This window comes from Camarhynchus parvulus, chromosome 15 (genome assembly GCF_901933205.1).
Source record: "Camarhynchus parvulus chromosome 15, STF_HiC, whole genome shotgun sequence".
Lineage (NCBI taxonomy): Eukaryota > Metazoa > Chordata > Aves > Passeriformes > Thraupidae > Camarhynchus > Camarhynchus parvulus.
The window spans coordinates 11,601,288-11,629,163 of NC_044585.1; the positions used below are offsets into that span (position 1 = coordinate 11,601,288).

Sequence of the window (27,876 nt, forward strand, 5' to 3'; positions counted from 1 at the left end):
CTAAATTCTGCCAACTCAGTTGTGTTTCATTCACACTCCATCACAAGCACCAGTCTGGGTGTAAAACAGAAGCCTTTACAGAGAGGTCACCACCTCATGACCCTCAGCAGCTGGAGGCCCTTGTGTGACAAACAGAGGGCACACAGGACACAAGGCACTGATTTCACTGCTGGAAAAATCCTTTTCTGGTAAATCAGGAACAAGCTAATGCTACAGGGCCAGTTCTCCTTCTCACCATTTGCAATAGTGTTGATAACTTGATATAACCTGTAACCCCTTAACAGCTCCTGTGGATCCAGAGGGACTCACCCAGAACTGCCGAGTTGCCATCGCCCAGCGGGAACCTCTGGTACCGGGGGATATTGAAGGGGGGCAAAAGGTAAAACTTCCTCTCCAAAAGAGGCTCCAGGCGTGAAGCAGATGGGTCTGCAGGGTGGAACAGGTTATAGACCTGCTGACAAGCTGGTCTGAGCTGAAAGACTGAAAAGACAAAGAAAAAAAATCCCTCAAGTATCAAAATGTTGCTTGTTAGAATATTGTAAATATTTGTCTTGAAAAATGACAACTGTCAGGTTACAAAATTGCAAAAGATTTATCATTATCACTCTCTCATCTTGTTTAGTCAACTGAGCAATTTGTTACAATGTTTACAGACTCAAGAGCTGCCCCGTGCTTTTCCTGTTTGGAAATGGTATGGTCGGTGGTGCACAGAGCACAGGGAGATCTGCTTCTTTACGGTGCAATAAACAAGATACAGAAATGTTTGGTTTAACCAGACCCTGCAAGTGCAGCAGGAGGGGCTCACCCCACCCAACAAGGGAGCAGCTGGCACCAGGACTTACTGTCAAGAGCTGGAATTACAGTTTTCCTCAGAGCAAGCACCAGTCCCAGGGGAGACCCAAAGAGGAAGAAGTCTGTGATCTCAAAGTCAAACTTGCCAATATTTCCTCCATCCAGCATCGTGGAGCTGCTGGATCTCCTGGATGTGGGGTCGTTTCTCAGGACACTAGAATGTAAACTGGGACAAGAAGAGAAAATAAAGTCTGAATCATATCCTCGCTGTGTTTTCATAATTAAAGCCTGGATTATGATTGACAGTGGATATAATTTCTATCTCTTGAGTGGAGGAACTGTGCTAATCCACCCACAGCGACCCCACTGCACTGGCATCATTTAAATGTACAAATTCAAGCTTCAGGTGACTTCATTTACACACCATCTCCACAAAATATTTTCTCTTTAAGGAGTCCAAATCATAGAACATGTCCAGCTTTTCCTCCCTCTCTCAGGTGTCAAATCTGTTTGCAAAGTTCCACCTCTGTCTTGTGCAGGCTGGGCAGCAAACAGGTTTAACACAGAGATTTAAATTCACATTTTCCTTGGACACTGAAGAAGAAGCAGCAGGATTGCTTAGGTGAAAATCCTGGGAATCCACCCTCATGTTAGGGAGAGCTGCTTCTCTGCAGTGTAAATCTGGGAAAATGAAATGACAGATGTGTAACACTGATAACCTGGCTCACAAAAGGCTTTCTGAGATGCTTCTATTCCCACCCAACAGCACAAAGCCGCAAATTCCTCTGCTCTCCAGGTTGTGCAGATTCCAGGGGCAGCTGTAGTGGGTTATCTCATTGCAAGTAGAAGCAGAGAGTTGAAGGCATTACCAGCAGTGCCTTAGGAGGCTGTTTGCAAACACTTAAAAAAGCATCAGAGGTTCTATAAAACATGCAGGAGAAATGGATATCATAAAAGATGGGTTGGATAAAAGGTTTACAGGCCTGGAGTTGGGAATGATGCAGATCCAACAGTCTCCTGCTGGCTCTGTGGCCCTCAAAAGAAAACCTCTGGTGGTGGTGACCAGAGCTTGTCACATCCTCATGTGTAACAGCTCTGGCTCATCAAGGCTACTGCTGAGGACAGTGACAGCCCAGCAGTGCTGTGGTCCCCAAACAGGGCTGTTCCACCATCCTCAGCACAGAGCAGTAGCTCACAGACCCCTCAGACACAGCCACAGCCCTGAGGCAGCTGCAATGCTCACACTTTTGGGGAAGAAAACCGGGTTTCAGGCAGACTTTGCTTTCCTGCCATGGCAAATAAGGAATAATCCCAGTGACAGCTCCAGTGCTGAATGCTGCTCCCAGAGGATGCTGAAGCTCCTCCTGCTCCTGCTGTGCTGCTGTGTTCCCTCTGGGGCTGCACACAGGCACACACACGGCTCTGCTCTCCTGTTTCCCAGCCAGGGAATGATCAGTTACTTATGCCAGACACACACACATCACGGGGAGTCAAAACAGTGGTGTCAAAACGGGAGGAACAGGAGGTTACAGCGGTGACAGCTCAAACGAGCCTGTTCCTGTTTCTGTGATGCAAACGAGGCTGCCGAGCCCTGAAACAGCTCTGAGAACAAGTCACCTTTGGTGGAGCTACAACTGCTTTAGCTAACAAGATGCAGCGCAGGGGTTTGCTGTGTGTGAGGAATGCAAAGTCATTCAGAACAGCTCAGTTTCACTGAAGGCAGGGTGACAGCGATGGGATTCCAGAGGAAAAGCTATCCCCAGGGCAGGATGGGTGCAGGGGCTGTGTGGTGTATTCCACACAGCTTCCCACAGCATCTCTTCCTGGGGAAGGGAAGAAGCAGAGCAGGCACAGCACAGAGCAATTTGGGCATCTTCACTCCTTCTGCTGGGAACCTGGAATTGCCTTTTCAGCAATCAAAGGAAATGAGAGCCAAGGGGAACTCTGGATCTGTCATGCTCCAAGCAACCTGCAGCGCCCTGTTCTCCCTTTAAAGAGCAGCAGATGTACTGTGTGCATTAATTAAACAAGAGCTTATGGATTTCAGAAGCAAATCAACTCATTTACAATAATACAAGTACGGCACAGCCAGAAATAATGTAGTTGTGCAGAAGGACTGAATTTAAAAATAAATGTGTGATTGTACTCTCCAGATGCTGCTCTGGCTTGCTGGGCATTATCCCAGAGAAGTGGGTAGGTCTGATACATGAATAAAAATGAGAGTCTTTGGCACAGGCTGAAATCTGCAGTGGGCATGGACAGAAAGGTCCCTGTGTGCCAGGCTGCCAGTCTGCTCAGCCCTGGAGGAAAACCTGGCTCTGTTCTGCCAACCTCCTGCTCAAAGCCACGTCACACCAGGGCTTGGTTTGAAGAAAAATCATGGGAAAAATCATTCCTTGATGGCAGAGGCCAATGGGCATTCTGCTGGTGCTGGCTGGGAGAACAAGGTCCAGGGATGGGTGTGGGAGCGACGTCCTGCTGACATGCAAGGAAGAACGAGTGGATCCCTGCTCCCAGCCTCCTTTGCCCCAGGGATGAGGTGAATCCCTTCTCCCCAGCCTCTCCTGCACCACAGATGTGGTGAATCCCTGCCTCCCAGGCTCTCCTGTACCAGGGAGGAGGTGAATCCCTTCTCCCCAGCCTCACTTGCACCACAGAGCTGAGTGAGAGACTTGCAGAGAGAGCTCCTACCACAGCTCCAACCTGCCCCTTTCCCTGAGGGAATCCTGGTTTTGAGCTCTGGGAAGAGACTAATTTTTAGCCCAAGGTCTAAAGGGAGGCTTAAAAACACATAAAACTCTTAAGAAGTGAAGATGCACCAATCTGTCACCCCCCTGAATGCCAGGGAGTCACAAGTGCTGCATGTTGGGTGCAGGCAGAGCCCTTCAGAGATGGAACAGGAAGGACCAGCACAAAGCTATTTGGAACAACAAAATGAGCAATCCATTACCCACATCAGGCCCAGCACTTATTCTAAAATAGGTTCAAAAATGCATCAAGATGCCTGCCTGATTTCCTTAACTGAGTCTGTGCCCCTGAGGTCAATAACAAGGAGGAAAATCAGCACATTTTTGCACAACTCATATTTTCCCTGTAATACAGGAGACTGTTTTGAGGAGGCAAGAACAAGAGCCTGATTGCCTATTATTAACCTGCTGGAAATAGCCAAGAACCTCACTGGGGATTTTGTAAATGCAGCTGTCTTTCTGAATACCCTATCTCTGTGCACCAACAACATTCACTTCGATACCTTCTCCCTCCCATAAATCATTTACCAAAGGGCTCTGACATGGCAGGACAACACAAATCCCTGTGCTAAAACAATGACTCCAAGTAGTGATGGAGGGGGAGAAATGCAGGGGAAGCCTTCAGCACAGGGCAAGAGGAACAGCCTCGGATGCAGCTGCAACGCAGGTAATGGGGTTTGCTCTGGGGGACAACACTGCTCCCCAGTTCCTGGACATGAGAGAAGAGGGATTAAGAGCATATTTACTGCAGTTCCTCCAGGCCTGCAGGAGAAAAAGCTCTGAGCTGTCCAGTTCCAGAGGCTGAAGAAGAAGATTCAGTCAGAAAAATCCTCTGGATTTACAGAAATAATCCCTGAATGACCAGAGGCCATGAGCAGACTGCTGTGAAATTCCATGGGTTATGTTAACAGACACATTGCTGCATGTCCATTTGAAAAAGGTTAAAAAAGTGATATTGGGGGCTTCAACAGTGAGTAACAAATCTGAAACATGTCCTTGGTGCAATGAAGCTTTGGCAGGGGACAGAATAACTCAAAATCAGGTTTCAGAGATGCTTTAAAATGAATACAACACTGGGTTCCCAGTTCTGCTTTGCTGAGTTCCCTTACACGATTTCTCCATTTGCTTTCTGACCTCCATCCCACACTTGGAGCACAGCAGAGCAGCAGCTCCCTGACTGCCTTGGCTGTCACACAACAGCTCAGAGGGCTTCTTGCCACTACACCACTGATGCAGTAGAGAAGCTGGATTCTCTCAGCGCCACTCAGCAAGAAAGCTGTTAATTTTTTTTTTTGCATATATAACACACTGAAATCGATAACTCTCTAATCTAAATTGTTTTCCTACACCTTGCTTATCACAGAATAACAAAGCAACACTCAGGTTCCACAGATACACCACCCCCAGCTCCAGAACACTGCTGGATCTGCTCCTTCCAAATCTTGAACCTTACCTTGAAAGAAAGGCTTGATGCTGCTTTATCGTGTCCAGCTCATAGGTGGATGAATCACTCCTTTTTCGTGGCAGCTGCTTCTTTGGATCTTCTCCATTGCTACGAGGAATATCAATGTTGCTCCTGCTGAGGTGTCTGCTGGCTTCCAGATTAGAGCCACTGGAACAGTGGCTGTTGTTCACCGTTATCCCAGGAGACAGAAGGTCGGTATCCTGGGATTTGAAATGGATGGATTCAGCTGAATTAAGAATACACCCACATGGTAACATCTCCCTCCTCTCCTCCTTTCCCCATTTACCCCAAGATCCAGTTGAGGCCAGTACAGAATCTCAGGCCCCATCACTCCCTGAAGTGTGGGTGATGCTTCACACCAGAGGGTGAAACATCCCTGTTTAGTGCAAACACACCCAAACTGACACCCATATGCACCTTAAGACATGTCTGCCACTGATAAGGAGCAGAGTCTTTGCTGTTTCAGGAGATCCTCACTCAGACCAGGCTCTGTGGAGGAGCTGGGGGCCAGCCTTACCTGGACACTCACAACGCTCCCTCGCCGGCTGCTGTTCTGGCTCTCGGACACGGTCTGGTTGCTGTAGCACAAGGCATCAAATCCCAGGATCCCCCCAACACAGTCCCCTACCAAGCAGACCTGAGGCAGGAAACAGGAGCAGGGGAGGACAGGGAGGAGGAATAAAAAGGAAATTAAGAAAAGAAGCCCCTTGACTTCAGAACTAACAGTTATGGACAGAGAGCGGGATTACAGCTGGACAGGCTGCAGTGACAGGATGCCCAGTGCCTCCATCAGTAAAACTGCTCAGCCAGTGAAATCCATCACTGTCTGCAGACTCCCATTCTCTCACACAGCTCAGCTGTCCTGGCTGTCCCCACCAGCCAACTGGAGCAACAGGACAGCAACACAGAGCCCTGATCTTGGTGCTAACTGCAGAAGCCAAGCTGGATCCCCCTTGCCAGCTGCCTGTGCTACCTCAGGGAAGCTTCTGCCCATTTGTATGCCAAGGGTGTGAGCAGACAGGCACAGTAAAGCACCAAGATCTCTGGGCAGGAGAGGGTTGGCTGGGAAGAACTCTGAGTGAATAAACCACATGAGAGAGCTCCTCTAATGTCTGCCCTTGTGGGGCTGGGGAGTCACTTTGCTCAGAGGTGTGAGGCTCAGGTGTGCTCTTTATGAGATGCAGCAGCTGCACAGCCTCACAAAATAAACCCATGGGTGTACAGCTCCAGCACGAGCTGCTGAAGGCCCTTTAAAGCCAGGAATGCTTAAACAGCCTTGGTTTGCAGTGGGGATGAGACCATGTTTAGTAACAAAGGCAACATTCCTGCTTGGGCAAGGTGTGTCACACCGAAACCTGATTAACTTCACAGCTTTGGAGTTTCATTTCTGAACACAAACTCAGGCTTTGCTTCAAATCCCAAAGGTCCAGGACAGCACACAAGCAATAATCTCTCCCTCCCAGAAAGAAAGGAATGGAAAGCACAGCACTTCCTTATTGCAGCCCAGCACTGTCATATTCCCATCCCTCCTGAGAGATTTATGGCAAAGAGAATTTCAGAAGGAAATTGCTTCCCTTGTTCTTGCTCTGGCTGTGGTCTGAGCAGCCCCTGGCTCACCTGGCCATTGAAGGAGGTGCCCTCCTGGGATTTGATGAACTCACTGTAGGCCTGGTTGGCTCTGACAATGACAGTGGCCACGGCTTCCTGGTACTGCGGGGAGGATGTGGCGAGCAGGGGGAGCGCGGCGAGGGGAATGTGATCCTGGCTGTTGGACAGGCAGCCCTCGTCATAACTGTATGGGCTGAGGCTGCAGAAGGCAAGGGACAGTGGGAATATGGGGGAAGACAACTTGCAGGCAGTACAGTCAAGTGTTGTGGTTCATAAAAAAAAGCCTCAAGCCAGAAAGGCCATTTATTCTTCTGTGAATGGGTGAGAGCTTAATAAATCTTTGCCTCCCATCAAACGTAAATCTTCAAGGACAACATACTTACACTGACAGAACAACCTCCAGACAAGGAATTAAATCCTTAGTATTTATTGGATTAATTAGAATAAATCAATCTCAGAACTTGTGCTGCATGATTACTGTATTCACTGCAGCTAAGTATGAAATCGAGATTGAATGCCTGGCTGGTACATTAATAAATGCATGCCCAAAGCATGGTCAGAGCTCCCAGTGCTACATGCAGAACATCTCAGGGAAACAAACAAAACAAAACAAACTCCCAAAAAACCCCCACTCCATGATAAAACAGCATCAACTTACCTGGACACCAGGGAAAATGCTTCAGAGCAGATGGCTGGGCAAGGGACGAGTTTGATGGCAATGTGTCCCAGAGCAGCTGGGTAATGCACCCTCATCACCGTGTCAAACACGGTCGTGATGGTGTTGACATCCCCTTGCTTGGAGCTCTGGTCACCACTTCCTGAGTCCAGGATGTTCCCTCCATGGAGGACCAAGAGGAGGACATGGATTTTACTTGGCTGCATTAATGGCTGCACTGATTCATCCTAGGTGGGGATGGAAGAGAGCACACAGAAATGCTCATTTTTCAAAGGGGTCTGACTTGTGCTTAATTTATGGCAAATTAATTTATGGCAAAGGCTATTAGATACACCACAATACGATGCTGAGAACCTGAGTACTCCTTCCAGTCTCTTATCCTACACTTGTGCATGCACAAATGCACACACAGCCTCAGTCTGACTTGTTAGAAGCAGAAGGAATGTTGAAATTAAAAAAAAACCTGCATAAAATTGTATCCAGGTAAAACATGGCAGCAGTGAAGACATCCTTGTGTATATCAGGGTGGAAAAATACAAAAATGTAAGTTGTTTTTTGTGGGGTGCTGAGCTCAGCTGAAGCAGTTGGCAGTAAAACACATTCAGCAAAATTAAGAAATGAGATCAAACAGGTCAGCAAGTGGCAAGTTACTGAGAAGTTGTGGGAAGATCAGTCATTGCATGTTTGCCTAACACAGAAGTTATAAATAAGACTTTAGATTTGCTTAAACTGTTGCAAGAGAGGAAATGAAAAAAGTTCATGACCTCATAACCCACGGAATGGCCAGCATGTGGCTGGGAGGCTGCTGCATGAACACAGTGAGGGACTTTAATTTGGCTGTCCAGGTGATTTGCTTATTGTGTTGAAGCAATTCCTTGCCTAAACAGACAGGCTGTAATTTGGGGGAAGGAGGGAATTGCATCCTTATCATTAATGCCCTGCCAGAAGAGCTGTAAGCCCAGTCCTGATGGCCCAGGCAGGTACAAGAGCATCCATGTGCACATCCTGTAACACAGCAGAGCAGTAAGTATTTTTAATATCTATTTGCTACCAGGGCTTTCAGTGTTTACAGCTCCCACACGGACTCAAATCCTCCATCCTACATCTGTGAGATCTGTGCAAACCCTCCTGCACCTGACCCCTGTGCCAGCAGAGACATCTGAGAACATCCTGAGCAACTCCCTGCTGCCACTGAGAGGGGTAAGGAAAGGATGGAGGGCAGCAGTGCTTTCCATTTGGCAAACTGTTCTAATTCAAGCATCTTCAGTCACCTGTTGTCCTCTGAGCAGTGACTGAGTCCCTGACAGACCTGCTGGTGGGAGGAAAGCATGCCCAGGCACACATTAGCAGCCTAACAACCACATCACATTTTTGCCAGATAATGTTAAAGCTTGTCTTACTACACAGCCCACCAGAAGTATTAAAATCCTCATCCAAGTCTGTAATAACGATTTTTTCCAGACCTCCTGCATAAGAATGGCCTTGAATTATTTAGCACCATTGCACTGTATTCATGCTGCTCTTCAAACTTCCTCTGACTCCAGTTTTAGCCACCTGCACAGTGAACCTTTCCCTGGCTGGAGGCACAGGAGGAGCCCTCAAAGCATCTCAGCACCTCTTCTGCTTCCAGACAAGTGTTTGAAGTGTTCATTTGGAGAACAACATGAGTCACCACGCTCAGGTCATGCAGAAGTTTATCAGCAGTGCTCTGGAGGCACCTTTCAGTTCATTACCCTCTGCTCTGAAGGAAGTGGGGAACTGCTGATCACTTTAAGGGTGGAGGTAACTGTTCAGAACTTCCTTGTAAGATCTGGAGCCTCTTAAAACACCTCAATCCTGAACCACCTTCAAGTGAAGGAAGCTTTTAACCTGAAAATCATTGCAATTGGTGGCACAGGAATTTCATACTATTTTAGCAGACAGCTTGTGAACAACTACAAATAACTGTCTTTTTCATCTTGCTTTGAAGTCTGTTCTTTTTCTAAAATGAAAGCAGAAACAGGAGGGGGTTGAGTTTGCACAGCCCTCTGAGGAAGACAAGTTTCCCACACCATCTTGAGCTCCAAGAGAAATCTTAGGGCTGTGACTTGCTTATTTTGAGGTGGCCAGAGCTGTTCCCCTCCCAGCCACCCACTCTCCTCACAGCCCTTGAACTCTCAGTCTATTATGGAAAAGCCAAACCACCATGAACTTAGAGCCTGTAATTCCAAAACTCATGATTTTTGATGGACCACTCAGACCCAATGCAGGCACCCTGCAAAGCAGCTGCAGCACCCCTGCAGCACAGACAGGCAGCTGCTCAAGGGCAGGATGAGAACAGCCAGCCTGGGGTGTCTGAGCAGGACTCTGAACTGCAGAGAGCTGGGCTGGCTCAGCGTGCTGTTATTTATTTATTATTTTGCCCAGAGCACTGCCCCAGGCCGTGCTCTAACTGGATTCCAAACACCACTCTGAGCAGCTCCATGCTGTGGGCTACAGCTGAGCGCTGTCCTTTGCACCCTGGTGCTGCAGGAACGTGTTCTCCCACTCCCACATCCACACTTGCTCATCTGGAATTGCAGGACAGCTCTACCCTCGAGCTGCTCTGATCCCCACAGTTTTTTCCAGCTGGATACCTGATGCTGCCTGCAAACTACACAGCATTTTCTAGATGATGTTCCAAAGATGGGTGAAAACCCCCTTAAATCAGAATTACAGAAGGACACACACAGGTGTTACTGGGGCTCAGCAGCACACGGAGACAAGACACTGCTCACAGCAAAGGGACCCATTTATCCCACACAGAGCCATTCCAGCAGCACAGGATCTCTTTACAAGAAGCCCAAGCACTCACCTCGATGATGCTGAGCCTCTCCACGCTGGAGCCAACCTGGTACTCTGCTGATGTCTCCTGGTACAAGTCACCTGGAAGAGCAGAGGTGCAAAATGTCAGCACTCCAGATGCTCTTTGGTAAAGACATTCTTCCATAAAGACCTTGCTTGTTCCAATGCCTCACATCTCCTTCATTATTTCATCAAATCATCCTCTCCCTCCTTCCTGCCTCCTTCCACCTGAGAAGCCTGGGCAATGCTGGGTCATTTATTTCCCAGCAATTTGTCCTAACCTGGCTAAGAGCTGAGGACATCAGTGAGCTCTTCTCTCATTACAGAGATCTGGTACTGCTGCTTTATTAAGGATGGCAACAATGGGAAATCCCTGCACGACTGTCAGAAATGATTGGTTTGTGGGAAAATAAAAGGAATTGCTTGAACTACACTGGGGAGTAGAGATCTGATGTATTCCTACATCTGTGCCTACACAGACTGGCTTTGTAGAAAAAGCCTGAGTGTCACCTTCCACCATGCATCGTTCTGGCTGAGGAGCTACAGCTTCCTTTCACCATTTCATAATGATGAGCAGAAAGTAAAACTGAGGCAGATACAGTCAGGAACAAAGGATGGAGCAAAAGGAAAGAAGAGCCAGGAGAAATTCAAGTCATTTGAGACAGAGCTGGGATATTTCATCATTATGTGAGAGAATCCTGGCTGTCACACAAAGGAGCCAAACCAATGTGGAAAATAAAAGAGAATCAAAAGCTATCCCAGCTCCCACTGAGCAAATCTTTTCTAGCAGCACTGGACAGTCATTTTTATGCTCTGTCTCAGCTTCTCCCTTTGTGAGATGAGGATAACAAGTTTTACCTTGTTCACAATGAGGCTGTGACAATTGCCTGGAAATACTGTAAAATAGCACATGCAGTTTGTACGTGGAAAAGAATTACCCTGGACATCATCGCATTCGGGGGTTTCAATTTTATCCATCAGATCATTGGAACTCCATTTGGTTATTTCTTTCGGGAACATTTCCTCATTGTCAGACAAGTCCTCTTTAAAAAACAGATTTTTTGAGAGTCACAAACACAAAAATATGTATACAGAAAAGAGCAAAACCCAGAATTTTAAATAAAACCCACAACTCTGTGCAATCTATACACATTTGGATAGCTAAAGTCAAAATAAACCATATACTTTACCAGCTTTTGTTATATAGAAACCAAAGCACCTTTGAAAAGTAAACAAAATGTTTTAACTGCATGATTTAAACAAACAAAACTCCTAAAACATGGAAAGAAGCAATCTGGGTTTTTAATGGTACCATGTTTGGCCTTTGCCTTGCCATTCTCTCTGATGGTGCCAAAGCAGCCAGAATGCTCCAGGACAGGAGAGGACAAAGCAAGGATTCCCACTGGGACCCTCAGCCCTGTCTGAGAGCTGTGGGGTGTCTCTGGGGGAAGGAGGGACAAGGATCACTGCTGCTCATAGGACCAAACACCTAAAAAGGCAGGAGCAATAAAGGGAATGTGAACTCCCCAGGCTGATTTCCTCAGGAGATGAGACACAGTGCATGGATCTGCTTTTTCCTTCCTACCTCAGTATCTTCCAAACCCTGTGGCTCAGTTCAACCACAGTCAATAAAGAATAAGGGTCCCAAAAATATTATGTTCTTAGAAGTGTAATTAAAAGGAAGAGACATACAAAGGAGAGCTTTCCTTCTCTCTCTCTTTTTTTTTTCCATTGAGGATGCATCTTTTGCTGCTATGATGGTTAAGTGCTTTCTAATTTATTTATTCCTCTGTGCTTAGTATGTCTTTCCTGAAAATTTTGGGCTTGTAAATTTAATAAAGAGTTATAAACATAATAACAGCAGTAATTGCAGATGTCTTGAAGATCTAAAAGCTGTAATCTTCAGAGTCCCAGACTAGGATTTCCCCTTTCTTATTGCTGTACAGTTACTAAGAAAATAATTAGCTGAAAGAATCCCACAATGGGGAACAAAAAAAGGTTATGAAATATATTAATCGTTTCAGCAAATCTGAGCAATAGCTCAAAAAAAATTGTATGAAGGGTACTAGATGAAGAGCCAAGCAAAGCCTGATTATTTTTAGGAATTTCTATTTCAACTTTGACCATAAAAAGAGAGCAGCCTGGAAATTTTGTACCAGCATGCCATTTCCTTTTTCAGCCATGGAAAGAATTTGAGTAAATCCCAATTTCTCTGCACACAGGGGTGTGAAGCTGCCTGTCCAGAGCAAGTGGAAAGCCCAGGCCTGTAACACACGTGCTGGCAGAGAACTAAGAGGACGACTGCACTCTAAGCTCCTCCAGCAACTTAATCTAAATATTAAACTTAATTCCTTGAGAGGTCTAATTACAGCCCTTACTGCTGCTCAAGTGATCCCTGAATGGGATATTACTCCCATTATTAGCATTTATTACAGGATAGATATTCGATATTACTGTATTTGTCACTATCTTTACCAGGGAATGAGGGTGAGTGGGAAGCTGGAGACAAGGAATCTTCTGGGGCTCAGGTTACGCCCACTGCACTGTGAGGAAATGTGTGTGTGTGTGGATGGGAAGCACTTCTGAGGAACTCTGTTGGCTGTTGACTCACATCCTGAGCCCTGCCAGTTCCCATGGTACCGACCCCGGCAGGATGAGCTGCGAGCGGAGCCTCATCCCTGCTCACAGACCCGCAGCCTCTGCGGGCCAAGGGGCACCCAGAGGTCCCTCCTGGGGATGGGGTTCTGTTCAGCTGCACACACATGCCAAGGCTTTGACTCATGAGCCAAAATCCCACCAGATTTAGGGACAGACTTTTCAACCCAACCGTGCCGACTGCAGAGGACAAACTGTGCGTGCACAGAGACTCGCAGGAGAGCAGCTGCTTTTACTCTTAGCAACCTCCTGCAAGTATTGCAACAGAGGTGCACAAGGCTCATTTTTGTTAATCCCCTTTCCCAGGCCTGTTAGGAGCATGCCAGGGATTCCCTGGGCCCTGGATCCCAGGCAGAGCTGTCTCCATCTCAGTTTTATTACTGAGTAATTAAAAAGGCAAAAAGCGTGTGGATAGCGCCGGTGCCGTTTGGATGACTCACTCCTCTTCTCTTATATTGCTCCAATAAATCCCTCACTTGTTGTAAATGCTAAGTTAATAAATAGTGACACTTAAACTAAGTTGGCCCTTCCCTTTCCCAGCAGGAGACACACATTTATCCCAATTCACACATGTCCCAGCCATTTCAGCTGCTGCTGTGCAGCTCACCACACTAACACACCCCTCTCTACCCCACAGTTTGAGATCCATGCCTAAACACTCATGGGAGAACTCTTCTGGAACATGACACTATCCATTTTGGGAGGTTGAACTTCAGCTGAGCATCAGCTTTGCAAAACTGGGGTGTCATTTTTTAACAACTGCATTTCCCAAGTTCATCAGCAAATATTGCATCTCACTTCCATCAGACAAGCCAGGAGGAGAGTCCATCTGTTGTCAATAGAGATGGAGCCCTTCAGGCTTAAATTTGCATAAAGTAGAATATATAAAATGAGTGCAGTGGAACAAAGCTTCTTCACACACACATTACAGAGGAAAAAAATGTAGCAGTGTTCTCTTAATACAGATAATCAAAATTACTTTGACAATTCTGGAATCAACACTGATTAATTTTGGCACCTGAAGTACCTTGCTGCATTCGCTGTTGGTATTTCTTGGAATGGGAGAATGAGGAGTTAATAAAGGCAAATTTGGGTCTCTTCAAGCCCAGACAGGGCAATTAATCATACCTCTTACTGATTAAAAAATAAATTAGAAAAATAATCAGTCACAGTGAATCATTAGGACACACCCACAGTCCAGTTAGTACAGCTGGATTTCACGCACACTCATTTGCACCAAATACAACACAGCCCCTAGGGCTAAGACTGTGCAAGATCCCCTGTTCTCAAACAGCTCAGACTGCACCTGAAATGGTGCTGCATTAATGTAAGAGTCTGCTGGGTGATGCTGGAAGAAGCTGCACGTCATGGTTAGAAAGGAAAAGACTTCAAAGCAAAAAAGTCTCGCTTCCTTCCCTGCTCACCCCCCGCCCTTCATGCCTTCCGTTCTCTTACCCCACCATTTCAGGGAAGAAACGATGGTGATTTAGGCTCCACATACCATGTGCATCAAAGAATTCATCATCTGAGCTGTCATCTGAATCCCTGGCAATGCTCTGCATCCTCCACTCGGAGATACTATGGCGCGAGGGACTTGCTGGAAAAAACAAAAAAGCTTTATGCGAAACGCTACATCCACAAGACAGAGAGTTCCCAACATGATCTTTGCTGGAGGAAGAATCATGTGTTCTCCAAGAAAATTCACTGCTGCAATATTAAAAAACACAAAACCCCGATGATGCTGGTGTGATGTCAGTGTACTGCTTTACAGATCCTGTTTGTTTACTGTTGGTAGAACCTGCCAGCAAGATGCTACATTAAAGCAAAGCTGCTTGGATCACTCTTCTGCTATTTTGAATGGCAGCTATTTATAATTGTTAGTAGGACGTGCAAAATCAGCTGGGTTTTAAAGTTTGCAATTAGGAAGGAAGCAGGCTGATTGGAAGCTCTCTCTGTGCCTCTCATCAGCACACAAGCCATGCCTCTGCTTCGCTAACTTTCGGGTGGGTAGCTCAGCAGAGCAGCCTGGAGAGGAATAATCTGTTTTCTGGAAGGAAATTGCTTCCACACAAATTGGATTAGAGATCTGTTTAAACTTTAAACAGATTTAAACAACATGCTATCTGACTACTTCAAAGGAAGCTGTCGGAGCGGCGGTCCTGACAGAGCAAGGAGAAACCCCAAAGTCCTTTTAGTGCTGTTTGCCCTCCTGTTCCCACACCTACCTACTCCCTTTCACTTTCGCCTCCAGAGCTCTCTGAGCTAAATATAAAGACATTATGGCTTCTTCTTTTCTTTTTTTCAGATATAATTTAGCAACCATCCAGCCTGAGCACTTCTCGGCTGAAGTTGTCTCAGAACAGCCGCCTGCTGAAGGGAGCGCTGTCCAGAGAACGATGGGAGAGAGGGTTTGTCCCCTCGTGCCTGTGACACAGAGCACACAAAGCACTCACAGCAGCCACCTAACCCAGCAAAAACCTGAGGAGACTGACAAGTTCTCATTTTGCATGTACAAGAGCCTGAAAGGCTCCAGTTACTGTGACAGCCGCACGAGCCGTTTCGTGCTATTGTTCCAACAGAGTTGAATATAGAAGTAAAATTCTCCTAATCTCCCACCCGGCTGTCACATGGAACAGGGATGGAGACCCTGTGCAGAGCCAGGTAATTACAGCTCAGCAGCCCCCAGCACCCACCCTCGGGAGCAGCCAGCGAGGAGGTGGCGGAGCAGAGCTCATTCACGCCCGAGTGACGTCAAGGCACTCGCATAATAGTTGCTAAAAATAGAGCACCTAATAGCACATGGGAGGGCAACAAGGGTCCTGCCATCACCAGAGGTCTCGCTCGGGTGGTGGAGAAAAGGAAAAGCTTTGGAGAAAAGGCATTTTTTTCAGCTGGAGGTGGCGGTGCGTCGCGACAGCCCTCCTTGCTTCCATATGGTAATGTGCTGCCAGCATGAAGGAGGATTAAAATATCTGTGTGACGTACTTCCCAGCACATCACAATTAATTTCTTTCATTACTTTTCCTTGTAAAAGCTGAGACATTCTGCAGTTGAAAAGAAATTCATGCTTTGCTCCCAGTGAAAACCTTCAAGTGAAATCCTGAGAGGTCTGAAAACTCCAGCTCCCAGTGAAGGTGTCAGCAGTGGAAGAGGGGTTTTGTGCAAAGAGCACAATGGGAGATGGGTGCATCAATATAAAATGCTGGTGCAGGCAAAGTAGCCAGTATTTTTATCTTTATGCAGTGATTTATGAAGCATCTGGTAGGTTCTTCCCCGGGGCTCACTCGGGTGAGTCATCGCAAGGTAAAACTACTGCTCCTCTCTCATTCACCCCACGATGAAATCAGTGATGGAGTGGGAAGTAAAAATGGAGACTCAGCTCCCAATATTTAGTGCATATGATAGATGGAGAAGCTTCACTCACCCAGATGTTCCTTCCACTGTCACTGGAAGAAATGCTGCCCCTTGGGGTTTTCATGGGGTTTTTTTCCCTCTTGCAGTGAGAGCTGCAATTTCCCTGCTACCTGCAGCACTTGGCTAATCAGAGAGGGAACTGCTGAGGGTTTAAACCTTGTGGCTGTAACTCACCAGGGAGTCACCTCTCTGTACAGAACAGTCCAAAGAAGGGAAGTACAACAAAACGAGGTGAGTCCCAAGGGAGAGGTGAGTAACAAAATCCAAGCTCAAAGCTGAGTCCTTACAGAGTATCCACAGCAGAGCTCTAACATTAAAATCCTGAAAGCTTCCTGAATAGTGTTTCAAAGGGAATGTACAGTCCCACCAAATCCCAGGGTGAGGTTTTGTCTCCAAGCAGCTGCTGCACATCATCACCAGGGGAAGGCAGCAGCCCCCATGCACCTCTGGGGGTTCCTGCTTTAATCTCCCCAGTAGCTGACAAGATGTTTCACTGTGTGCAGCCCCATGGAGCCAAACACCCCTCCTGAAATGACAGGCGTGTGGTGGCACAGAACTCTGGCCAACGAGCAGAGGTACCTGTTATGACACAGGTATCGAGGATAAGCAGATATCCACAAGGGAACACCACGGAAGGGCCTGAGAAAGCCACCAGTGGCTCCTGAGTAACGAGGACTAACTCTGCGCTGCTGGCTGTCTTTTGAGCCCCAGTGCTGCCAGCCAGCTCCTGCCTGCTTCTCTACAGTGTTTTTACAGATTCTGTGCTTTTGACATTGGCAACTCTGCCATGTGACACTGAGTCACAGTTATGGGATGATTAGAAACCTTCCCAAACCCAAACCAGGTCACCTGAGAAGACTGAGCCTGCAGCACCAGCAAAGAAGGCCTCTGATCTAACAGGATTCATGGTACACACCTTATCCCAAAGGCACCTGCCACAAGGAGACATGGCCCAACCCCCCAAAAGCCCAACCTCCATGAGTTCAGAAGAGCAAGTCACTGGCAGCATCTTACCTCCCCTCTTTGAAGACCGTGAGGACTTGGAGGAGGTGGACCATTGCTTGGTGAGCGACCTGCCCGAGGCCGCGTCGCTGTTGGCGGAGGCGTCCTCGGTGTCTGCAGGTGACCCCATGCTGGGCTCCACGTCCTTCTCCCCAGCAGTGTCCTTGACACCGTGCTGCTCTGAGTCATTCTCACCACAGAACTGGGCCATCTTCTGGGCCAGCATCAGCTGGGCCTCCTTCTCCAGCTGCCGGATGTCCTCGATGGTGAGCCCGTACCACTCGTCCTGCCAGCACCAGGCCTGGCGGTGGGCCCGGACCATCACCTTCCTCAGGCCTGCAAAGCCAAAATGTCCCCGTCACCAGAGCTACAAACTGCAGCAACCAACGTGTTCCCTTCCCAAAGCTTCTCAACACCATGGCAGGGACATTACAGAGACATCAGCCTGCAGTGCTGCAGTGCAGGACCTTCACACAGTCAGGCTGGCAACCTGGTCACTTCATCTACTTTATCTCCTCAGTTCTTCCTAATCACCCTGAAATCACTGAAATCAGCCAGTCTTCTGTCACTGGAAGGGGAAAGGGATTTTAACTTGGAAAGGGATTTTTAACTTTTAACTTGGAAAGGGATTGCCTAATTTTGGATGGAAGTCTTTGGCTGCCTGCTCCACCAAGGAGGAACCACACACAGACCACAGTTTCAACTCCCTGAAGTTCTAGAAGTTGCAACATTTGGATCCTGACTTCAAAGTGAAATATATTACCAAGTAATAAATAAAAGAAAATAGAAAAAAGAAAAAAGCTACTGATTTTTTTGGGTTTTTTTTTGTTTTTTTTTTTTAATCCTGGAGAGCTTCAAATCATTCCTTGATGGGTGCTCCACAGCCCTCCCCAGTTGTTACATTACAGAAGCACATCCCACATTCCTGTCCTTGGAAACCTGTTTTCTGCACCTGGTTTCTATGTATCAGTAAAACAGCATCACAAATTGGAGCTTCTGAGATAATGGGATAGAAAGCAAAGTAAGGGAGGGAATAAAGATGCTTTATTTTGCAGATACCATCTGTCTTTTGCTGCAAGAGAAAAATGGAGTGGGTAAAGCCAATTTAAAATATTTCAATGTATCACATATCTGAAAGGAAGAGCAGCCTCAGTATCAACACACAATGTACTTGAACAGGCAACAGATACTCACTCTCCCTAAGACTTAGACTCACTCACTAACATCATCACACCCCCAAGACTTTTAAAACATAAGAGTCACTCAGGATTTTCACCAATATTATTCCTTAAAAGCTCACAACAGGTCAAAACTCCAAACTACTCTTTATTTCTGATGGGATCACACAGCAGTAATGATGCTTCCAAAGCTTCTCTAAATACTGACCAACTGATCCTCAGGAGTTTTTCTGATAATAAACAATCAATTAATATTACCCCCTTTAATTATTAGGAAACTGAGGCAGAGATGGGTTGAAGGACAAGCCCAAAGCACCAGTGGGATTAAGAGAGCAATCAACAGGCTACATTAGAATCATTTAGGTTTTGGGAGCTGCAGATTGAGCTCTCTAAGCACCACCATGAGGAAAGACAACCCTCACAAGTCATTCTCCATCTCCAGGAGCATGGCCAAGGGGGATGGTCCCACCATGGGCAGGGTTTCTGAGGTGCTGCCAGCAACAGGAGCTTCCCTTGGATCCCACCACTGCCACAGTTTCTGTGATGTTCTGCCCAAAGATCCAGTTTGTTTTCAGCAATCACCTTTTGTTTGTTTGTTTTCTTAAACACACAAAACCCACGTTTTTATATGTTCATCTCCTTCCAGACCTGAGCACTTTATTGTGTGTTCTGCTCTTTGGTCAGTCCTCAATGCCACCAGTCACGCCAAGCCAGGCTGCCAGGAGGAAATGGCCACTGAGATCAGCAACTAATGCCATGGACCAGCTCAACCTGAACTTCATTTACACAGTAAGATTAAATCTATCAATATTTGATGTATTTTGCTGACTGACTTTCAGAAGGGAGAGGCAAGTTTGAGCCAGCAGAGTGTGACCTTCTGGGGCAGAGTGACAGCCTTCAGCACCTTAATTCTGTTCGACCTGAGCTGAGATTCAGAGTTATTTCCCCTGCCAGATTACTTTTTGCAGGAGTACAGGAGAATGTTTTAGCCTCTTCACCTCCTCTTATGATTGACAACCAGCAGAGCTTAAAAACCAAGATTAAATTTACATCACACCCACACTGAAAGCCAAGAAAACATTTCTCTTGCTGTCCCCACCACCCTTTGGACTTCCATACCCACAGTGTCCAATTCCACCTTGCTTGGAACACCTTGAAAACAGACTGTGATCAGACACACAAGTGAATGTTGCTCTTTCCCACAGCTTCCCCTGTTCAAGGGCTCAGCAGGCTCCACTCCTGCTCCTGAATCCAGCCTTGATATATCAGTGTCCCAACTCCTCAGAAATTCTCTGTGTAGAGGCACAGATGCCACCAACCACGTATCTGTGTTTTAATGGACTAACATCACAGGGAACATGAAAACCACCTGGGGGTAAAAAAAAGTCTCTTGAAGTTCCTCTCTGCCTTCTCAGATCTCAAACATCACCTGCACTGCTTCCTGCCAATCCACAGACCTCCCCATGTGCCCTGCTGGGATCCCTTTGATTAAATATCCCAAACCATCCTTCCTTAAAGCTCTGCTCCTTTGAAAACGGGATGGCACCACAGGGCTTCAGAGCTGCTGTGCCTCTCCCCCTCCAGGTTAGTTAAGAAGTCCAAAAAACAGATTACTTTCCCAGCATTTGGCCTTCACCTGGGATGTGCCAGCAGTGCTGAACTTCTCTTTCTTAAACACAAGGAGAAAACCTGAGGGACAATGAGGCTGTGCTGGTACAAAAGAAACGGAAAAATAAAAGTCATGGCTTGCAGAAAAGGCTTCAGGGCTAGGGAAGAGAACTTGAGGGGCTCCTCTGTGCACAGCAGTTGGCACTGAACTCCTGCCCAGCCTGCAGCCTCCCAGCAGAGACCCAGGGAACACAACAAGTGTCCCACCCAGCTACAGGGAGCCAGGATCCAGCTACAAATGACTGACCTCACCTGTCCAGACACTGCTGCTCTCCCTGTGCAATGGAAAAAACCACAAATCTCAAAGCATTTTTGTATCAAAATCTTAGAGAAAAACAAGTTTTTTTATTGGAAAGTGAAAAGGAGGGGAGACACCAGAGCCAGGAAAGAGAGTAATTGGGAAAAACTCTCTCTGGAGCAGATGCCCATCAGAAGAGTGCTGAGGGAATCTGTGGCCCAGCTGGCTTTCCTTTTTCTCCCTGGAAGGAGAGAAGGTGTAAATGTGTCCTACTCAGCCACAGAAGTCCCTGTCACACACTGGCCCAGCTGCAGCACAGTTGGAAGTTTGCCTTGCCAGAAGGTTTTCCCCCTCCACCAACATGCCCCAAGCTTATCTGAGCCTTCCTCCCCAGAATCAGAGGAAAACCCCACAGCCTCGTCAGACACCTCACTGAAGTCACCCAGAACAAATGGGAAGAGGTTTTTTGACAAGGATGCAGCTACCAGCTGGTTATCAGTCATTAAGCAGACTATCATTTCTCCAGAGTGCAATGCTTTGTTTAAAAAAACAAACAAACAATAACACCACACATGCACAAATGTGCAGGCTGAGTTCAGAGCACCCGTCATCATGTGTTGATTTAATTATTGTAACATTTCCCACTGTGCTGTGCAGAAAGATCATCTGTGAAGAGCTGAGCAGGGTGCAAACATTTAAATCATTTGATTTCCAGCTCACCACCTCAACAACTCAGAGGCTGGTTGAGTCCTTGAGGTGCTGACTGCTGTAAATGATTTGTGGTGCTGGACTCCACCCTACAAGAGGAAGTGTAAATGACCATTAGACAAGCCAGGGCAGAGAGGTGGCTTCATGTGAAATTTAAAAACCTTTGGTCTGTAGTTCTGGGCTTGTTTTCCAACATGAAATTAAAGTAGTAAATGTAATAAGAACTCAAAAGAAATAAATCCCAAAACCCACCAACAAATTCTGCCCCTAATGCCCTCAATATCCAAATAAAGCAACTGTTCAGATACCCATAGCCTCTGTACCCAGAAGCAACCTCCCAAATAATTTAATAATTCACAATTTCCTGAGAGCAAATACAGGATGCCTGATTGTCCATGTGCAACACTATTTCCCTGACAGTCCCAAGAGATCCCTTAACCTTGCCAGTACAATCCAACCAAAGGCCACCTGCAGCCACACCTGTTTGTTTCCCTGCCCTCCCTTGCTCAGAACCCTGACAAAGAAAAGCCTGTGGTCACATCCACATCATGCCACCAGCAACCTGCCTCCCCTTGGAAAGACAAAACTCTACCTTTGGGATCCAGTGGGCAGTGCATGAACTGAGTCATTTGAGTGCTTCAGTGAAGTCAAAGTTCTGCAAAAGAGCTTTCAAAAACCACTTCACCACAGTGCAGCAATTTGGGCATATTTAGCCTAGGACACAGTGGCTTAGACAAAGCTCCAGTCACTGGGATGGAACACACTTGGCCACAGTATATAATTAATAACCCATACACAGTCAACACACTTGTTTAACAACAAAAGACTCAGAGCCCACATGCACCATTAGGAAGCAAGTGGGAGCAGAACATTATGCAGTGCCAGTCCAATTAAACTTAAAATCTATGGGAAAGGAGTAAAAAAGCATACAAATATTACAGCCAAGCAGACTAATAGCCCACAATCACAATTTTAGTCTGTGTCTCAGGCTGTCAAAGCACTGAGTAACTGTTCAATTAGTCATGGGAAAGAATGGCTGCTGCACTCAGTACGAGTGAGAACGTTTCAACACCGGCCCCCAGAGTTCCTCCCTCTGTGCTCAGCAGCCCTTCCACACTGCACAAGGCATCCATCACTTACCTCACACCTGCTCTTTTTTCAACCCATTCTCTAATTTTAGTTTGCTCCACTCAGCATTGCTCCCCATTGGGCAGAGTTTGGATCTTGCTGCTTGTTTCCTTGCTGGCTTGGTGACCCTGCACAGGGTGGGCTGATTCCCCAGGAAATAAAGTTGCTCAAGTTGGGAACAGAGGAATCAGGAGGAGAATGCCAAGGGAGAAGGGGCTGACCCACCACAACAACTCTGGCTCCTGGGAACCTGGCTCACCATCAGGTGCACAATGCACAAAGGTTTCCAGCTGCTTTTGGCCACCAGCTGGAAGCCCCACACAGGATCTGCACCTAAGCCTGGTCAGTCCTGTTGTAACCACATCTTTCCAACTTAAACATCCTCATGCATTGTGGCTTTGGTACAAATGCTGTGGCACTTGGCCACTCATGGCTTCCCCACAGCTGTCCCAGGGCAGGGGGAGGCCACACAGCTCCTGCAGATACCCCAAGCTTTTACTTTCACTTTTCACTCCCTCTACTTCATCTTGCCTAAAAGACTTCCTTGATTTTATGCATCTTAACCACTTTGAAAAACACTATTTGCCATCTTTATAACAGGCTGGAAAAGCTTTTGAAAGGCAGACAATGAGCTGGCTCTACTCTGTGCAAAGCCTCAATCAAGAGGGAAATGGCAGGCAATCTTTCACAGAATACAAAAGCAATATTTCTAAGGGACCACAGTTAATCTATGCCAAACACCTCTGAACTGGAAGAGTCATGTGCTCCTTTTTCATTTAACAGATACAATGGAGTTGTTATTCTGCCCCTGTGTTTTCCAGCATACACTAAATTAACCCGTGTCACTGAAACACCAAGGGAGTTCAGTGCAGAGAGGCACTTGTAACACAGCCTACAGCAGGAAAAGCCTCCATCCCTGCCCAAAGAAAAGCATAGGAGCTGTAAGAAAACAACCTGTGAGCATTCAGAGAGAGGGGCATGCTATTCTCCACTGCTCTATCAGTGTTTTTCACATTAGCTCTCAGGAGCAATGTGACTACAAAGAGCTTGAAAATTACTTATGCTAGAATCAGGCACTTCATGAAGACTTGCACATCAAAAGCAGAGTCGTGGAGGTCATGCAGGAGGATTTACAGTGCACTGGAAGGTGCTAGCATCCTCTACACACCCTTTTTTTTGCATTTTCATTGCCAGAGGACAGCCAGAGCTCTGCCCTTTCAGATGGGAATGCTCCTTTAAAACACTATTTAGGTTTTCCACTTGGCCATAGAACCAGTCATTTGTGGCAAGGCTCAGAAACTGTATCAGGTGTTTTATAGATTTTCTGCAAAAAATAAATTACTGCCAGCACTGCCAGCACCTGTACTGTCTCCACTTAGTTACTCCCAGACACATCCAATTCCTCCTTAAAAGCCCTGACCTAACAATGATGCATCCATCAAAGAAGGGCATTTACTCACAACTCAGAGCCACACAGAGACCCACCAGCCCCGTCACAAGACAGGTAGAAACTAGGGATGCTCCAGGGAGTGGTTTTCTGGAACCACTCAGGATGCTGAAGTGAAGCTCATTTCTTTAGGCAGCCCTTCAGGATGGATTTTGGTCACAAGAAAGAAGACTGGCAGAGTTTAAAAATGATCTGGCAAGTTTATCTTAAAAAAAGAATTTAAAAAAGGACAATGCAAGATGTTGCCTACACAGGACCTGAAACCTTCTCAGTGGGTTCACGTGGCTTGGATTTGTACATACCACGATTGTAAGCGACAGAGTAACAGGATTTTTTCTGAGCTGACCCACAGAGTCATCAGACCTGAGAATCTCTTCACAGCCGTGTCTTGGAATGTGATGCATTGCACAGACCTCACCTTCATGTTTCAATTCAGTGCCAGCATTAAGGAGTGAACTCTGCAAGGGCAGAAATGCTCACCAACGTCGTGGATAAAGCGCTCGATTTTCGACTGCATCCCCCAGTATCTGAACTCCACTTTACACAGTTTGTATGCACACATGATGGGGTATTTCCCAGGGCTGTTCTTGTACTCTTGAATCCAATCTTCTGAGAGGGGTCCTCTTTTAGTCTTCACTGATTTATACAGCTTTGGATCCTCCTCAGCTTTGTATTCATGGGGAGGGATAGGATCTTTAACAATATCAATAGGATCTACAGAAGGAGAACAGAAACTGTTAGACATTTCCTTTTCCTGAGCAAAACACGGAAATATCATTTTTCATGAGTTATTTCTGTTTTAGTAAGTACCAGAAGCATTAGAGCAATTTAGTTTCTTTTTACTTACACTTAAACAACTGATATTTAAATTGTTTATACACTGCTGCTGGGCAGAGATCAGCTCTGCCAGAGGAACGAGCACACACAGTTCCAGAAAACAGAGGCTTTGCTCCAAAGAGATGTTTTTGCCCACAGTTACTGCAGATCCACAGCACTCTGGCAGCTCTGCACACTCTGTCTTTCCAGCTCCACACAGATCTGTTGCACATTCCACCTTCCAGCTTTTCTAATACCGCTCAGTGCTGCAGCTGTCTCAGCCAAGACAGTTAAACACACCTGCCCTGCCATGGAACAGACATTGCCCATGAACATCTCATCTCTGGCTCCATCAGAGGAGGGCACTGGGAACTCCTCAGCTGCTATTGTTAGACCAGATGTGCTGTGGGAAGCAGAAAGTTTAACTCAAGTCCTAATTAACAATCCAACAATGGAGAAGTGGAAGCTGCAGCAGGAGTGGAGTGAATTAACATATTTTAAAGACCTGCAATCCCCAGAGCTCAGCAGAAGCCTCTGAAGTTTGGATTGAAGGGCAGGATCACGCTTCCCCAGCAGTGACAGCTCTGTGACACCTCTCAGTGCAGCTGTGGGACCTGAGTCTGCTCAGCAGTGAAGCCTGGTCAGCCAGGCCCAGCAATGAGGACAGTTGAAGGGAAGTACAAAATACTTTTTTGAAATACTTCTGCCTTTTCTCATTAATTCCTTACATTAACTCAATCTTCTAAAGACAGCTGTGAAGTGAGTGCTAACCTACATGAGGGTAGGACTAAAAGGAGAGGGAACAAAAATTAAATGCAACTTCATGCTTCAGAAGTGCAACAGGAATCATCTTCATATACATGAAGGAGCCACACAAATAAACAAGACTATTTCCACAATTATACAGCTATTTTTTCCTCTTCTATGGTTATTTCTACTTATTACCCCCAAATTCATTAGATGTCTTACTCCTCTTGGGAGCTTCCATAAATAAGATGGAAAAGCATCAGCTTAAATTTACAGATGGGGGATTCAAATTATTTCCATGGGATTTACATCAAGCCTAGAAGAGAATTCTGGTATCCTCACCCTACTTGATGTAACCCTAGCTGCAATGACAGTGACAGGGGTACAGGTGTGTGTTTAAGGAGGATGGACACACCAAGAAAAAAAAGAAAAAGACAAAACCAGGGAAAAGTAGAGGAAAAAGGCTATTTACCTAAAATGGTTTGTCTTTTTTCTGCAGCAGAAAGGTTGAAGACGTTGTTATGGTCTCCTGGGTCAGTTTTGTAGTAGGTCTCAATATCAATAGAGAACTTCTCCACAAAAGGACACGTGTACCTGGGAGCCAGAGCAACACAGCTTAGAGTAAATCAGCCTCAAATCCCAGCCAGCCTTCACTCATGTTTTCCTTCAGATATGCTTAAAATACCAGCTAGAGATTGTTCTTGAATAACTTCTTAAGACAGGAGCTCACCAGTTTCCAGCAAGGAGATAAATTTTGGGCTCACTGTATTATAAAGTTGTGACATGGATCCTGATACAAGGACACCCAGGAAAGGCACCTGTGCAGGGAGAAAAGCAAAGCTCCTGCCTGGAATCTATGGCAGAATAAAATACAAACTAGTTCTGTGCAGCACAGGTTTCCTGGCCAACTGATTGACTCATAGGCATTTCAAGAGAAGAGATAAAAACTGACTGGAAGTGAACTTTAATCACTTAAAAGTCAGGCAGCTCCATTATATTCAGTCACTGGCAACAGCCCATATGCACATACAGACTCCCCACCTTCCCAGGATTGATGTTACTTGCAGAGACCAACTAAAACAGAACTTGAAAATTTTCCCAGATTTTTCATAAAAATCAAAATACCCATTAAAGCCTTCTTATTGTGCAAGATGTCAGGAAAATCAGCTTTGTAAATGTGAAAAAGAGCAAATGCTCTAATATGGAGTAACTGGCACACAGGTTATATTTTTCCAGGGTATGTGTAGCCCTCCCTGACAAAATCAGATGAAACAAGGAGGTCCCAGAGGGCTCCACAGAGCCTCTGGCTCTCTTCCCTCCTCAGGGTGAAAACCATAGGATGCAGGTTTGTTATTTTCTAGTTAAATGACAGACAGTTGTCAGAAAAGAAGTGATGTGATTATTTATTTATTTATTAAGAAAGAGAAAGAAAAATCCCATGTACAAATGCATCCTGCCTTCCCTGACAGGATTCAGCATGACATCTGTCCCAGCACTGTGCACATTAATAACTTCCCTGAGCTTGCAGAGATTTGCAATGTTAAGTAGATACAAAGCTAAATAAAAACCATTCAGGATCGCCCAAGCTTTGACAGACAAAACAGCTCCACACTTTACAGCAAGGAGCCCCAAATTCTCAGGCAGGTGTGCAGTCAGCCAAGGAAACTCCTGACACCAAGCACTGCACAGGAATTTCAAGACTTGAGCCCAGTTGCTCTGAAGGATATCACTGGAGAGGGAAATTCCACTGCCAGAGGGTGACACCGAGCCCTGTCTTTAGCACAGGGACACAGCTGTGGGCATTGTGCCCAGTTTACCTTGTCCTTGTGTAGGGATAAGCGTTCCAGGACTCCTCCTCGACACGCAGAGCCGCCTTGGGCAGGATGGAGCGGAACCAGCTGGGGATGTGCATGCCAATGTGGTAAACCTTGTGAGTGTACTGCCCACTGCCCCCTGGGCCATCCACGTAGGGCCTGTTCTCCAGGATCTCCACTCCACTGCCTTCCCCACATGTCTCCTCTCTGCTCTTTTTCTGAAAGGGAAAACAGATCACAAATACATCACAAAAATGGTCATTTTCCAGGGCATCATACAAGGACCTGGCTCTCAAAGCACCTGGACACTGGGGGTGGTTTCTAGAACTCCTTTTGAGCACAGCAGAGCTGCAGCAGCACCCCAGCACTAAGATTATCAAACCTAGAGATTACAAAGGCAAAATTTACAGACTCATCTGGCCAACATAGAGACTTGATTTATTCAGGACTCCATGCCAATTTCCATTTGGATGCTCAGCTTGAATGGAGCTGTAATGACACCTCAACTCCTGTTCCTGGAACAGGTAACACAGCACACCCCAACCCTTGGCTCCAGCTCTGAACCACCCAACAGCACAAACCCTTTTGCATCAGCACCCAAGGGGAGTCTGTCCAACCTGCACAGCCCCGTGGTGATGCCACACACGCTCCTGGTCAGCAGCACCTCAGGCTGGACACCAGGAAGAGTTTCCTCACTGGAAGAGTGGTCAGGCATTGGAGCCACCGCCCCTGGAGGTGCCCAAGAAATGACTGCACGTGGCACTCAGTGCTCTGGTTGAGTTGAGAAGCTGGAAATTGGTCACTGGCTGGACTTGATGATCTCAGAGGTCCTTTCCAACCTCAGGGATTCCATGATCACAGTGATAAAGACCATTCTGTGACCTACACCCACAGCATTTGGGGGTTTGTTGCATGTGATCTGGCCCAGCAGAAGCTCTCCAAGAACAGCT

General features: G+C 46.5%; 1 protein-coding gene across 3 annotated transcripts in view; it reads right to left on the minus strand.

Annotated features, from left to right (window-relative positions):
• Positions 1–27,876, minus strand: part of PITPNM2 (phosphatidylinositol transfer protein membrane associated 2) — a 125,643-nt gene that overhangs the window by 21,867 nt on the left and 75,900 nt on the right. For all 3 annotated transcript variants that reach the window (XM_030958868.1, XM_030958866.1, XM_030958865.1), the window contains exons 4-16: positions 26,930–27,144; positions 25,585–25,706; positions 24,030–24,263; positions 17,195–17,518; positions 14,268–14,363; positions 11,050–11,154; positions 10,122–10,192; positions 7,271–7,515; positions 6,622–6,811; positions 5,522–5,641; positions 4,993–5,204; positions 843–1,018; positions 310–480 (exon numbers count right to left, since the gene is read on the minus strand). In XM_030958868.1, the coding sequence (XP_030814728.1) occupies positions 310–480; positions 843–1,018; positions 4,993–5,204; positions 5,522–5,641; positions 6,622–6,811; positions 7,271–7,515; positions 10,122–10,192; positions 11,050–11,154; positions 14,268–14,363; positions 17,195–17,518; positions 24,030–24,263; positions 25,585–25,706; positions 26,930–27,144 (2,281 nt within the window). The remainder of the gene's footprint in view (positions 1–309; positions 481–842; positions 1,019–4,992; positions 5,205–5,521; positions 5,642–6,621; positions 6,812–7,270; positions 7,516–10,121; positions 10,193–11,049; positions 11,155–14,267; positions 14,364–17,194; positions 17,519–24,029; positions 24,264–25,584; positions 25,707–26,929; positions 27,145–27,876) is intronic.